This window comes from Homalodisca vitripennis, chromosome 2, assembly GCF_021130785.1.
Source record: "Homalodisca vitripennis isolate AUS2020 chromosome 2, UT_GWSS_2.1, whole genome shotgun sequence".
In the NCBI taxonomy this organism is placed as follows: Eukaryota; Metazoa; Arthropoda; class Insecta; order Hemiptera; family Cicadellidae; genus Homalodisca; species Homalodisca vitripennis.
In genome coordinates, this window is record NC_060208.1 from 171478945 (window position 1) to 171493814 (window position 14870).

The 14870-nt window shown below is 31.3% G+C and overlaps 2 protein-coding genes across 2 annotated transcripts in view; one reads left to right on the top strand and one right to left on the bottom strand.

The window, feature by feature from the left end:
• The window catches only part of LOC124355029, a 52497-nt gene extending 49521 nt beyond the window's left edge, over positions 1–2976 (bottom strand). Inside the window, exon 1 of the mRNA XM_046805931.1 lies at positions 2652–2976. The gene's annotated coding sequence lies outside the window, so the exon portion shown is untranslated. The remainder of the gene's footprint in view (positions 1–2651) is intronic.
• A 1742-nt stretch (positions 2977–4718) lies between these two features.
• LOC124355031 (probable U3 small nucleolar RNA-associated protein 11) lies at positions 4719–14646 on the top strand. The gene is made up of 2 exons (XM_046805934.1): positions 4719–4892; positions 13832–14646. The coding sequence occupies exon 2, from the start codon at positions 13844–13846 to the stop codon at positions 14600–14602; it is 759 nt and encodes a 252-aa protein (XP_046661890.1). The 5' UTR covers positions 4719–4892; positions 13832–13843; the 3' UTR covers positions 14603–14646.
• The last annotated feature ends 224 nt before the right edge of the window (positions 14647–14870 follow it).

The following is a 14870-nucleotide window of genomic DNA, read 5'->3' on the forward strand; positions in this document are numbered from 1 at the left end:
GTCTTATCAATGTAAGAATCTGTCTAAATGTGCTTCAGTAACTGAACAATCAAATAGTAATTGTATTTTAGATGTCTGTTTATTGAATGTAATTTGAATCTTCAAAATAACATCAGGGCTTTTGGGATTGCTTTAACAAAATAAAAGAAATATTTTTTATTTTATGTAAAATTCGCTTCAGTGACAATATCACTGTAACTTCCTAGGAAATATGTACATTTTCCTCAAAAAATTAAAAATATAAATATATACTTTTTATTTCTTATATCAGATCTATGCAACTGAATCTTCCTGTTTAAACTACTTAACAATTTAACGATTAATCACTGAACAATTTTTTGTTTCAGTGAACGATGGTAAATGTCCGGAAAAGTCCTGTTTCCTTTATAAGATTTAATATTCAAATTTCCTATTACTCTTCTAAAACATACAATTTTATATATATATATATATATATATATATATATATATATATATATATATATCTAGCTTATCCTCAGCAAATTTAAAAAAGATTATCGGGTTAGAAAATTACCAGACATTTTCTAATGTAAGTCTACATTTTACATCAAATGTGTTTGTTAAACTATGACATAGTATCGTTGAAAAAGTGTTTCAGATGGAGAAATAAAATTATTTAAATCATTAATCAGTGTAGTAACAGGTCAGGCCAAGATTTTGATCTTTGTGTAACTCCTGATTGAACATCAAAAGTTAATTACCTGAAGCCATTGTAAATAACAAACTGAGCCCTGTTTATGATATGACTTTATTAACTAACAGACTAGATGAGATTCTAAAGTTAATTATGAAGCTTTTCTAACAGAATATACTATCAACTCTGTCAAATGCCTTAGCCGAGTCAAGAATTAATATTTTTATCAGAGTTCTGAAGTCCAGCCCTGATGGTAGAATCTGTATAATTAAGTAAATCTGTGCAGACAGATCTCCCAGGTACAAAACATACTGGGAAGGAGATAATTATATGTTCCTAAAACGATTAAATAACATTAATTAATATCTTAAAAATTATAGCTGTTGCATTTAAATTACCACTGGCATGTAGTTAGTAATTTGTGTCGTTTTACAATTCTTAATAACTGGAGTCAATATAAAAATAGAATGATCTTCCATTTTTATGGAAGAAAACTTTAAGGGTTTAACATTGCACAAAAATGTTAATGATTTCATTAAAAGTTTTGAGCAACCTTTAATTAAATTTTAAGATAGATGGCAGTGGTACATTTGGATTATAATTTTTAATGACATTCTGTAAGTCCCGGTGGACAATATGCTTGAGTGACAGACGAGATACGCTTGCCGTAAACGGTTTCGTTAACTGAGACTTCACATTTGGGTTTGATATATATTTCTCGGACAAAGAAAAATACTCACTAAATGTACCATTGCCTCTCTGCTATCTAAAGTTATACTATTATATTTTGAATAAAATTTCAGAATTTAGTTTAATCATGTTTAATATAATGTTTGACCTAATTTTTCAAGATTTAAGTTATATATTTTTGAAAGTGTTGTTTTACCTATCCAAATTATATTTAGCTCTTTTTTTCTTGAATGGGCAAAATTAATCAATAACAGTGAAAGTTTTTCAATAAAAACATTATCTGCTCCATGATTTTGTAACTGAGTACATAAAAGTCCAGTAATTAATAAATAAATATCTGTAGCTGCTTGCCTGTTAAGTTATAATTTTGTAACAGATAAAATTGTTGAGTGTTTTATGGTGTCTCATAAGACTATTCTACTGTAGAGAGTTCATTTAAAGTGTAACGAGGGGTACGGGGAAGCAGGATAGAATCTAACAATTCCTCAAACTAACCATTCCCAAAATATGCTGTTATACTTTCCTCACTTCTCTCCTGTAGTGTCTGCCTACCACAATGTCACCTTGTTGTTCGTATTGGTCATGTGCCTTATTCAAACTTACTAAGAGTGTAATTTTTATTGTACATTTTATGTAGTGTATTTAAATATATACTTATTATTTAACTAAATTTCCTAACTTATGGTAATTATTACAAGGCGGCCGACTTTTGTATTTGTGTTTATTAATACTTTTTTAATGCACGTAGGCTAAACGTATGAAGTAAATTAATAACTACAAAAGTAGCAATACAATTAATAATACTAAACAGTGTTACAATAATATGAAAATAATTTCAAACATTAGAATTACTAACCAATGAAAATAGTCTATTACGCACAGTTAAAACAAGAACTGAAACAATATGATTAATAATTATATGCAAACATACAACTTTGTAATTAAAGAAAAGAGGTAGTCCAATTATTTATTTTAATTACAAATTAAATGTTATTTTATTAAAATACTTAAATACATTATTCAGTCTAGTATGCGCAGAATTTAAGAAGAACCAGCTACTCATCCTATGAAAAATATGCAGATTCTGCTCCCAAAAAAGCCGAATGACAACCCACTTCTGTGAGAGTTGTACTCGAGCGATGTGTAGAGAGCACATCAAGAACAATGAATGCATGATCTAGCGTTAGGTAATAAAACTACTTGCCTAGTGTTACTTTAAAGTTTTTTAAACGATAAAGCTCATTTTTAACTATTGCTTTAGGAGTAAAGATTCTATCTTAAAGTAGTCTCCCAGGCAAAATCTTACCGGTAACATACAGTTTTAGTCCCTGTCCAATCTAGGGGTAAATCAATCCAAAACATGAATTAATTGTAGTCTCTTAATAAGAAGACAAAGTGCTTGAGCTTGTACAGAGCAAATGGAAAACGCTGTCATATATTTTATTTCAAGCCTTTGTATGCTACAGTTGTGCTTTACAGAAACTGTAGCACTGCTAAAAAGTACTTATTTTGTAAAACCACCTTTAGAATTATTACATTAGTAAATAAAGGGAATCCTCTAAAAAAACTTAGTTGAATTTCATATAAAATTTTTGCATTATAATAGGTACCAGATAAATTATGCACACTAAAACATTTCGAGAAAGCTTAACAATCTTTTTTAGAGTGTTCAAGTATATTTGACAGATGATCATAGTTAAAACATGAAATTGAAATTAGAAATCTTTTCGTTACAATAGAAGACGTTTATATATTATATAATAAACCAGAACATTTGTGAGAAACATCTAAACTACGCAAATGAAAACAAAGTCAGTCATTGTCATTTTTATCGAGATCCAACCAAAATCATGTAGCCATTTCATACGTCATTCCATTCTATTTCTAGGGGTGGAGGGCATGGGAGACATCTCGGGAGTAAAACAGCGTTATTGCTTATACAACGTGATGTTTTGTTTTTTGCTAATCTTCTGATTCAGCTTGTCCATTAACTATTTTGTGTTTAACTAGTTAACTTTATCATGTTGTTCACAAAAACAGCTAGTTATCACCTGAATATGTTACTGCGATAATGTAGGGAACTACGAACTTTAATTGTGTTCATGTTTTGGGGGACAGTTACATCAAACACAAGTATTATAAAGGAGTAATTGTCTTTAGCAAAAAAAAAAAATTATAAAGTTTTTTTAAATTTAATTTATACCTTAATCGTTCTCTTAATTTTAAATTTTCTGAGACTGCTTTTAAAATAGTCTTTCTCCCGTCTAAATTTTAGTGGTACAACATATGCAATTAAACTTTTGCACAAGTATCTCTAAGTTGAAAAGTGCAAAAGTCTTAAGCTAACCAGTAGTAGAGAATATGGGTGATTGACTTAGAGCATTATGCCTCTTGCAGTAGAAAGTAAAATCAACTAGAATTCACTACTGAATTTGCCAAGGATGACAGGGAAGATGAAAAACGGAGAAAGTTTACTAACAGTAAAAATAAAGCAAACAAGGGAAGTGAATACACATTCACTGAAAAGGGCTTTATCCCTTGAATGGTTTGCAATAACATTTACAATCGTTTATCTTATTCCAATAGGAGGTACACGTCTAGGGAATAAATATATTTTTAGACGTAAATATTCTTATATTTAATGTTACTATTATTTATATCTGAATATGAACCAATTACTTCAATCCTAGAATGCCTTTATCCTTAAAAATTATATTAGTTTCACTAAGAATAAAGTAGTCTAATATTTATTTATTGATACAATTGTAATCTCTGTTTAATAGGTAACATGAAAAAAATAGTGAGATGGTCAATACTTTTGGATATTTTAATTTTATTGCAAATTAATCACAACTGATGTTCTACATAACCATCTCAGAAAAATGTTAAATTCTAATTCATGCTTTGCCTAATTGTAAACCATCTAGGCTGTTTCAAAGCTGTGAATTCTTTGTTTATCAGAAGTATGGTGGTGCACAAGAAATTCAAATTTTATGGCTGAAGAATTAACGTGCCTTTAAGAAGGAAATACAATTAATGGTCAATAGCCTATATTATATTATCACAAAAAATAGCTTTTATCTAGCTAGGTTAGGTTAATAACACGAGTGGAGTAACAATATTACAAGTTGTTACTAATGATGTGCGTATAATGTAAGGTTTCTAAATATTTACCACAAATTAATTAAGTATAGGGGAACATTTAAGATTTTGTAATATCAATATACATACATGTATGTGTGTGTGTATTTTTAGAACAATAGCAAGCGACAATCTGTATGAGATATTAGTATATACAATATAACACATTACGATGAACAAATAATGTGTTGCTCCTTAAATGTCTCCCTTGCCCTCCACAACAATCCCACTTCTTTCCTACTACAATTTGTTCATTTGTATACACATGTCATATGGGTTTAATGTTTATATATGCAGATGAAAGTATAGTTATATTTTGTGCACGCTATATAGAGAACATATAATCAGTAAAGTGTTATTTGAATTACTACATCTAGATTGCAACAATATCCCTGACCTTTTTCAGGTAAAGTATTATTACTTTATCATACAGAACAGAAATATGCTCAAAATATCCAGAGCCAAAATAATTCACGTGAACTATTGAACTATTGTACTGGAAATGTCCAACGTGGAATAGACTCATTAGTTTTCAGATGATTATTATTTTCCCTTCCTCAGTAGACGTTTAAAAATGCATGTGTCTAAATCCAGTAATTCGGGGACAATGCAACATCCTAACTTACTTAACCTTAACTTACATAACCTCAAAACCACAACAATGAAGAATGACAAAAATCTATGTTATTCACGTCACATTAGCTTATTTGTTGGGTTTTCTACAGGGAAACACTTAGGAAGTGAATAGAAAAACAATATAGGCACAAAGAATAGAGGTGCCACATTAGCTAAAACCAATTCATTTCTTAAAGTACTATCATTTCTAGGAAGTATTTTTAGGTGTGGACAAACCATACATTAGTAAATATTATTAATATGCTTGAATTTAGGTTAGCCTTTGTCTTCTAATCCATCAATCTAGGGAACCCAGGAGAATCAGGGGATTTGAGTGGTGAGAATAGGTCTGTTCAACTGCATTTGTATAACCTTCTTCTGTATTTTGCCATTTTAGTCACAATTTCTACCTCTACGGTGATTAGTTTCTTTCCTTTGTTATTTCAGTAGTGTTTGCCTTTGCGCAATTTTTTTCCGTATCTTGGTGCCAATTTCTAGTTTGTATCTCCTGACAGCGTACATTTTCTTGCTTAGTTAATTTCAAGAGGCAGATGCTATTCCTTTTCTTTTGTTGTGCTAGTTGTGTTTTCTACATATTCAATATACTTTTAAGTTAGTATTGAGAGTTTAGGCACTTTAAATTAGACTACTGTTAATTTATCAGAATGGACAGGCTCTGGGCGGTCTCAACATTTTTGAAAATTTTTGCTGGTGTGTTTGAATGCACAAGAGTAAATATACAACCTCCCCCCTTCCTGACTCCTCTCCATGTGCTGGCGGGGAGGTGGGTGCTATGTTACCTTTTATTAAAGTTTCCCGATTTTTATTAAATTGTTCAATTTTTAATTAAACAATATGTTGTTAGTGAGAGGGGACTTGGTGTATAGATAGATTACCTAGACATGAAATGGGCCCTGGTTGCACAGTGGACAAATGTCACTTTGCACATGCGTGGCCCACTCATCTGATCAGTGCAGTCAGTTCTGTCTACTCCACGAGTAAACTGCGTACTAGCGTGGCTAAAAACATAATATCAGTGCTTAAAATGTATACCGCAAATGCTTCGGCTTTGATAACTGTACAAAAACAGATTAAATAATATACAATGCATATAAGTATATGAAGAAAAAGTACACTGGAGTGTTATGTTAATGAAGTACAATGAAAGTTTAGATGCATATAAGACCGATATCTACAATAGTGCTGTAGTCTACTGGCTGCACCATTCCTCTTACCCCACCCAGCCTACACTTTCTCTCAAATCCCTCACCCCTCCATGCAGGAACCATTTCAGTCAAAATAATCTACCTGCAGATCCAGATAAGAATAAGCCTATTTTTGTTCTACCAGTGACTAAAGATAGAAAGGAGGTAAGATGGTTTACTTGAACCGTCGGTACCTTCGGTTTATACCTAATTATGAATCATCTAAATTTGTTAACTTAAATGCATCCACTCACTTCCCTACTGAATAAATGCAAATAGCAAGAAATTTCTATGATGATGGAAAAGTAATAAGATTTTTCATTCACAAAGCTTACTTTAATAAGAGGAGGAGGATCAGAAAACCATAAACAATACGTGTACTTTAGTATTATCCGTGTGCCACTATTTTTGGAACAGTTTCTCTTACCGGGGACCTAAAAAACTATATTATTATAAACAGAATTTATTAGACTACTGTGAAAATTAGATGTTATTATGACGTGTTAAAGATAACCTTTAAGAGTTCTAACATGATTTGAGCTTGAATTTGGATAGTATTTCGAGAGATGTTATCTTTTTTTGCTAGAAATGCTGGATGGCGCCTAACACTAATAGTTTATACTATAAGTTTTTTCCGTTCGATACTTTCCCGACCTCAGATCACGTCCCAAATCGTCCAACTTTTCTAAAATCAGATCACGTTAAACGATCTGGGACATGATCTTAGGTCGGTAAAGCACCTATAAAAAATATTCAGTGGAGCACCACTCCGCGCCTATATTGAAAAGAAAAAAAACATCTAAATTCAAGCTCAAATCATGACCTCTTAAATAGACTTAAACTTGTTATATTATAATACATATGTATATGTAGTGTAATAACAAATATTAGACAGGGACAGAGTGGCCTTTTTGCCGACATTGCTTGCTTTCGGGTGGCAGAAATATTACTGATCGTCATAGTGACATGTAATTTTTACAGTAAGTCAAATAATCTTTTTTATATAATGTTGTTTTTTAGGTCCCTTGGTAATAAAAACTGTGAAAAAAGTAGTGGCCTCCAGATAGTACCAAAGATAGCTTATAGTTTTCTGATCCTCCTCCCACTAAAGTCACAGTCCTCCCCTAAGGAGGGGAGTTGGTGGGTGAAATGTATCCTACATTGTATATTTACTATTGAGCATAAGGACACACATGCAAATTAAAAAAAAAATAATATTTTTAATGGGTATGGGGAAATGGGTTAACCCCCAATGCCAGAGGGTCACAGGGAATTTTAATTTAGTGTGTATTGATATGGCGGCCATTGTTGGTCATTGTCCTCTTGCTACACTGAATAATATGATTAGGTGAATTTGTAAATTTAGATTCCTAAGCATTAGTGATCAGCCTCTTAGAATTTTATATTTTACTGTTGTTTGGAATTATCTCAAGGAATGTTTATCGTTCTTTGACATCAGCACGGTGCAATTTTCTGCTTGATTAACTGCTAGTCTGCTTGTTTAATATTTTTCATAAGGATTAAAATATTTTCAAGCTTTCCAAAAGTGATTTTTTGTTTTGTTTTTAATCTACGTTTTAAGCATTTAAAAAACAACAAATGATGTTAAGTAGTTAAAGTAAAGATGTACTGAAAGGTAGCCCTGCTTCGATGGCGATGAACAAAAAATATCGCTCAAGATGGTACTGATAAGTAAAATATCAATATTTTTATAGGGTGTGATCACAAATACTTCAGAAAGCTAAAAATATTACAAATGCACATAACCATAGCAAGAGGAAAATAAAAAAAAAAAAAAATTGTTCTGTGCATTCTGACACAATAATAATAGTCTACTTTCTTCTTAACTGCCATACCTGGGTTACATGGTTATAAACAACTGCTTTGCTAAACAATGCCTGACAACTGTAAGGTACACATTGGCATCTAGTACTGTTTATTTTAACAACTCCACAGTATAATGCTGTTTGATTGTTATTACACTCGGATGGCCACTAAGGAACTATTACAAAAACACACATGGTGAACGTTTACTGGGATATTAGAAACAGAATTTTATTTTCTAGTTTTTTAAGTGCGTTTTAGAAGTTTTTGCTCATGCTTGTTTTCTTACCACAACTGGACTGAAACCAATGTTGCCTCAATTTCAGCTAGAAATATTCCAACAATTCCTTGAAAGGAACCTTAACATGTTAAAAAGGCCTCCAAATAATGAAGGGTGACTTTCGACTTGGAGACATAGATTATCGCAAAGATATTTTCTTTCAGTTTTGCCACCAACAGAGAAGAAACTAACTTCTTCGAGAGATGTGTTACATGTGCATTGATTACGGAGCGCTTTTGCAGACTTTTGTTATTAATTTATTTATACTAATGAAGTCTATTTAGAATTTGCTTTAATGAGTAAAATAACTGTGAAAAATGTTGTTCTAAACTATGTAACTCATACAATGGGCTTCCAAACTTCCTTGGAGATCTTTATTGCAACTACAGAGTGAAAATAGGCTGACATGAAAACATTAATATGAAGAAGGGTAAAAACTTGTCTATATCACTTGAGCTTGGAGGAGCATGATCTTAATAATTTATTATCCGTCTTCTACAACCTGCCATTCATTGATTTACAGCTCTGATTAGGGAAAAAGGCCACCCAACTACTGGACTATTGGTTACATACCGTTTCCAGTGGCTCCAAAATCTCTATTTACATTATTATGTCATATCAAGAAGTACAATATAATCATCCTCAGTAAAATCACTAGCTACTGGAAAATTGCTCAAACGTTTCTGACAATCATTTATGCCTAAGTTCATTCCGGTACTAATTGTATGCTTATCATCAATGATTACTATTGGCCTTGGGTAAACAAGCATGGAAATTATGGTTGGATAAATGTTGGTTATTTATATGCAATCAAACAATTGTAAAAAAATGTGTAACTAAAATTTATTACATATGCGTAGGTAACTTATTCAAATGTTGTGGGTGTAATTAGACATGTGTGCAAATGTACTAAAAAAATGTTTTTATTTAATGTTTTGGAAAATTTATTTTAACCCCATACAACACTACCAATACATATTTAACCCTCCAAAGAGGCTTAAGAATGATGGCTAGTTGTGTTTTTTACATGATGTTACGAATTTTACATTACATTTTCACCAATTTTATAATTTCATTACAAAAATTTAGTTATTATTAAGTAATGACATGAATTATTAATAAGAATGTTGAAAATGGTAGGAATGTTTTAAACCTGGTTTATTTCCTGATTTACATATTGTCATCACTATGTAATGTAGAATATTTTTGGCTTTTATTAGTAAATCAGTATATTTTAGTATCAGTCAGTTAGTATGTTAAACACTGTACAATTCCTTCTCAGCTATATTACATGTAATTAACACATTCACTGCGCATTCAGTTGTGCATTCTGTCTTCAATCTGACTTTATGCTGTTGCAATACAATCTTATATTAAATATCGTGTATAAGTCAATGAGACGTTTCATTAATTTTATTCCACTATTTTTCTGTTTTATTACCTTAAATTATTTCAAGATTATTAATTCTATCCTGTTAATATTGATTTAATAAGTGTTATGTACTTACAATCTGTAACACGCTACCTTTAACCTAATTTTAACTGTAGTTCAATTATTTATTTATGATATATTATGTTTTCTATGTGTACTGGAGCTAAGCTTATGTTTTCAATGTACAGTAATTAATTTTGCCCTGTTTTTGCATTCATTTCATTGATATTAGAGGGATATTTTATTTACGCCACTGTATCAATTAAACTCTTCCATTTAAGTAAAATGCCTAAATTCATAATTGATCTCAAATTCTCCATCACCCTACTTTCATATACAAGGTCTGTCCAGTAAATACGTGAACTGAGGCCATAACATTATTTTGCTAAATTTAGTCTTCATCGATATTGTCCTCGTCAAATTACTCTATTCGTTGCTATGCACTTATTCCATCTTCTTTCCACTCTTTAAGGCATCCTTTGAAGTCCTCGGTAGTTAGGCTTTAGTTTTCTCATAGTTTGTGCTTCATTGTGTCTAAATCTGTGCAGTAAAGTCCCCTCATCATGTTTTTGCATTTTAGGAATAGGAAAAAGTAGCAGGTGGCCAGGTTTGGTGAATAAGGAGGATGATCAAGAATGGTGATTGAATATTTTGCCATGAAATGGCGAACAATCAATGCCGAATGTGCAAGTGCATTGTCATGGTGAAGGGATTCAACATAGGCTTCAAATTTAGTCAGACATGATACACGTTATCTTTCAAATGCTTGAGAACTGTGAGGTAGATCTCAGCATCTACTGTTTGCCCTTGAGGAGGAAATTCATGGTGAACAACACCTTTGACTTTAAAAAAAAAAAACCAGGAGCACGACTTTGATTTTTTATCGGCTTTTTTTTTATTTTTTGGTTTGAGGTTTTTACTCCTTGCTTTACGATTTTAGTTTAATGTCATACTTGCAAAACCACGATTCGTCATCAGTGATTACCCTATTGAGAAATCCAGCATCATTTCAAGTGAATTTTTCCTGTTGGTAACACACTCAACACTTTTCAGCTTTTGATCTGGTGCCTGCAGCTTGGGCACGATATTTTCACATATTTCTTTGTACCCAAATGTTTAGTGAAAATAGTATGAATTAATAAGAATGTTAAGTTCAGCTCCATTTAACCTTCCAACTTAGTGCATTGTCTGACAGCGCTCTACGCTGTAACAGATTTGACTCCTGGAATCTGGAATCGACGACATCCATCTGAAGAGATCCAAAACAGTCTGCAACGAAGAAGCTCCAAATGAACTCTACATCGTTTCGATATCAGAATAATCTACCATAGCGTTAGACTTTAGACGCTGCACTAAGTGGAAGGTGAACTGAAACTGAACTTAACATTCTTATTGAATCAACCCTTCCCACCCTCGCTCTATGTTATGTGTAGAAAACTCGGTTTCTCCACCTTGATTTGAGATCATCTCAGAAACATCGTAGTGCACTCAATTATGTACCTTTTTTTATTGTGAGTTTTATGCATTGTTGTATTATTTATTTTAATCTTCAATTTATTTCCAAGCATTTTATTCTTGTAATAATAGTGATTCTTGAAGAATGGATATGTGCAAGCAATATGGGACAATAACACTTTTTTAAGATTATTTTTTTTTACTATTGAGGAGGTTATGCTCTTGTAGTGGTGTGTGTGATGGTCCATTGCAACCATAGCTATTTATGTGTAATTCTTAGTTATTTCGTTCTATAATGTGTGCTCAACTTGTAATGCTTTGAAATTAATATGGTTGATAATGTTGTTGAAGTAAATAAAGGACTGTTTTTTTTCTGTGATGTGTGCACAAACCGTGTGCCTACATGGTCTAGGCCGATCAAACAATGTTAAATAAATATATAAAATATATTGGTGATTTAAAATCATTTTTTCAATTACAAGGAAAGAATCCTCCGAGGGTTTTGTGTATACTATCAAATAATCTTTGAAAATCCAGTTCTTGTGGAAGAACTTTTTTTCACTGTACCTTTTCCCGTTTAGGCTCGGTCATTAATGTATTTGTATTTTGTATACTTATATACTTTATTAAAGATAGTTAGAAAATTAGGTAATTAAGAATAGAATAATTATTTAAGTTTGATAAATGAGTTCATTTGTATGAAAGAGCAAAACAATTAATCAATCAACTTTTTGCTATCTCCTCTGTCTCTTCTCTGACAAGAAAATTTTAATTTGAAATGGATAGTGATGACTTCATTATGTTTTGGAATGGGTCAACACCTGCTCTTATTTTTTTTTTTTTTTTGCTCCATCATCTGAAACATAGACTTTAAGTCTCCCGATTTAGGTACTGAATTTTGTTTTCCAATCACAGCAGAGACAATGGCCAGATTAAGGGACTACATGGAACCCACTTGAACAAACTCCATAGGAAGATTTGTGATTCCAGTAGACCATTCCCCTTTTTATTCCTGCATCTGAATATAACACAGTGCCTCTTAAGGTTCATAAGACCTTTTTTCATCTTCCCATCTACGCAATTTCTTGTCTGATCAAGGCCATCTAGTTCTTTTCCCTATTTTTGGTAAATAATTTTCTTCAAGAAATATTTATAAAGCAAATCTCTTAAAAATATTGGTAGATAATATAGTTATAGAGTTATAGGTCTGCAATTTGGTCATTCCTTTTTACCACTGTTTTTTAACTGATTAAAAATTTGAAATTTTTAATTTTTAAAGAAAAGTACTTGAATTTAAAGATGAATTAATGATATGCGTCAGCAACATTAGTATTCATGATAAAACCTGTTTAATTATTGGCTTGGATACTTTGCCCCATCCCGTTGATGAGTTATTATCAAGTGACATTATAATGCCTAAATGCTAATAGGAGTGGGGAGAAATTTTATTGAATTTTTTGTCTGGCGGTGAAACATGACACATATTACAAACTAAATTGACTGACTGTATAACATTGTCAACCATTGTTATATAATGATCATTAAAGGTCTAACATACAAGTTTTATATTATAACATTTATTAACCTCAATGTATGAATTAGTTTGGATTTTATTTTTTCTACTTCTATCCTTTTTCCCAACTTCTTTATTTTTTAATAAAGTGGTTTTACTGACATTCTGGATTTATAAAATAAACCATCGTAGTAGGTAACTTGTATTATTTCACTATAAAACTCCTTTTTTGTTCAAAAGTTTTCTTTCAACTTTACTTACTACGTTTAGAAATCATCTCTTTTTACAACAAAGGAGTAAGCCATTTTGTATAAATTTTTAATCTATTTTTAATTTTAGGAAAACATATTAAAGTTATAAATAAACATAAATCTAAGAAACATCAAATTTGGATGTGACATGAGCAATTAAAATATTTAACCAATTTCAATTAGATAATAGTTTGCAAAACATGCTAATATGTTCATTAAACACTCTACGATAAGTAACAATAAAATGTTTTAAGTGGAGAAATCCTAATATTTTCATTGTATATCTCGAGTATATTTGTGTATATTGATCTGATGGTTCTGTATTAATTCCTGTCAAATCCTTTAGTAGACATTTAGTAGAAATATTAGTAGACATTATCTACGCCTCTCTCCTTTGTCTCCCATATATTTGTAGAAAAATTAGTTAATGGTTTTTATGTGTATGTAAGACGTTTTTTTAAAAATCTGATAGTAGTTTTAAACCTCTTGTAATACATCAAAATTCACACATGCAACAATTACTATATGTTTGATCATTGAGTGATAATGCTTATGGAAATAAAACTTGTTTTGATACTACATGCACATTTTCAATTAGTTACTCAATTTAATAATACAAGTCTTGTAATCAGGTCATTAATTTACATTATTTTTACCAGCCTCCACAGGATAAGAGAGACTAAAGACAATATTAATTTAGTTTCTTGTATACTTTCACAACAATACGAATTAGTAAACGCATAAAATAAAACTATCTTTTTCTGTTCCAGAATCAATAGAAAATGTCATCCTGGAAGAAAGCATCAAAAATTAACCAAAAGAGACACCGAGAACGACACCAACCTGAGAGTCGAGTTCATCTTGGTTTGTTAGAGAAGAAGAAGGACTACAAGAAACGAGCAGATGATTACAATAAAAAACAAGCTCTATTAAAAAAGCTAAAGATAAAGGCACAAAATAAAAGTCCTGATGAGTTTTACTTTCACATGATTAATTCTAAAACTGTAGATGGTGTTCATATGGAAAAGGGTGGTGATAAACATACACCAGAACAACTAAAACTGATGGAGAGCAAAGATCTAAACTATGTAAGCTTCAGAAAAACAATTGAATCGAAGAAAATCGATCGGATGCAATCAAGACTTCATCTAATTGACGAAACAAATACAATCAAGAATACACATACGTTCTTTGTAGAGAATGAAGATGAAGTGAAGAACTTTGATTTGGCTAAAAGGCTCGATACTCATCCAGAACTAATTCCTAGAAGAACCAATCGGTTGACTACCAGTGAGTTACAGAATTTAGATCTCCCTTCTGTCAGTGAGACGACCTCTGCCAAATTAGAGAGACAGAGACAACAAGCTTACAATCAACTGCTAAAACGCATCAGAAGAGAAAAACAACTAAGTATTGTGCAAAATAAATTACAGACAAATAAGCTGTTAAAGGCAAGACATGGTGTTAAACCAGTAAAAATTAAACATGCTACTAAGTCTGCTCCAGCCGTATATCAGTGGCCCTACATCCGAAAGCGTTGACATTATGTAAATTTCACCTAATAAATTTCTTTATAAAAACAAAATACATTTTATTATAATCCATTCCTGCAATTCTTAAATTTTAAGTTATGTCTATTTTCAGCTATGTTTTTTTAAGATATCAGGAAGATGATACTAGTATTTTTATATTTTTTTAATCCTCTTACTGGTCAGCTACTCATGATTCGCTGTGTCATCTGCCCGTCTATTACATAATATTTAATATTATTAAAATAAGTTTCAACACAGTCAAAAATGATATTCAAAT

Excerpts from the sequence above, each read along its gene's own strand:
- LOC124355031 (XM_046805934.1), top strand. The coding sequence starts at position 13,844 with ATGTCATCCTGGAAGAAAGCATCAAAAATTAACCAAAAGAGACACCGA.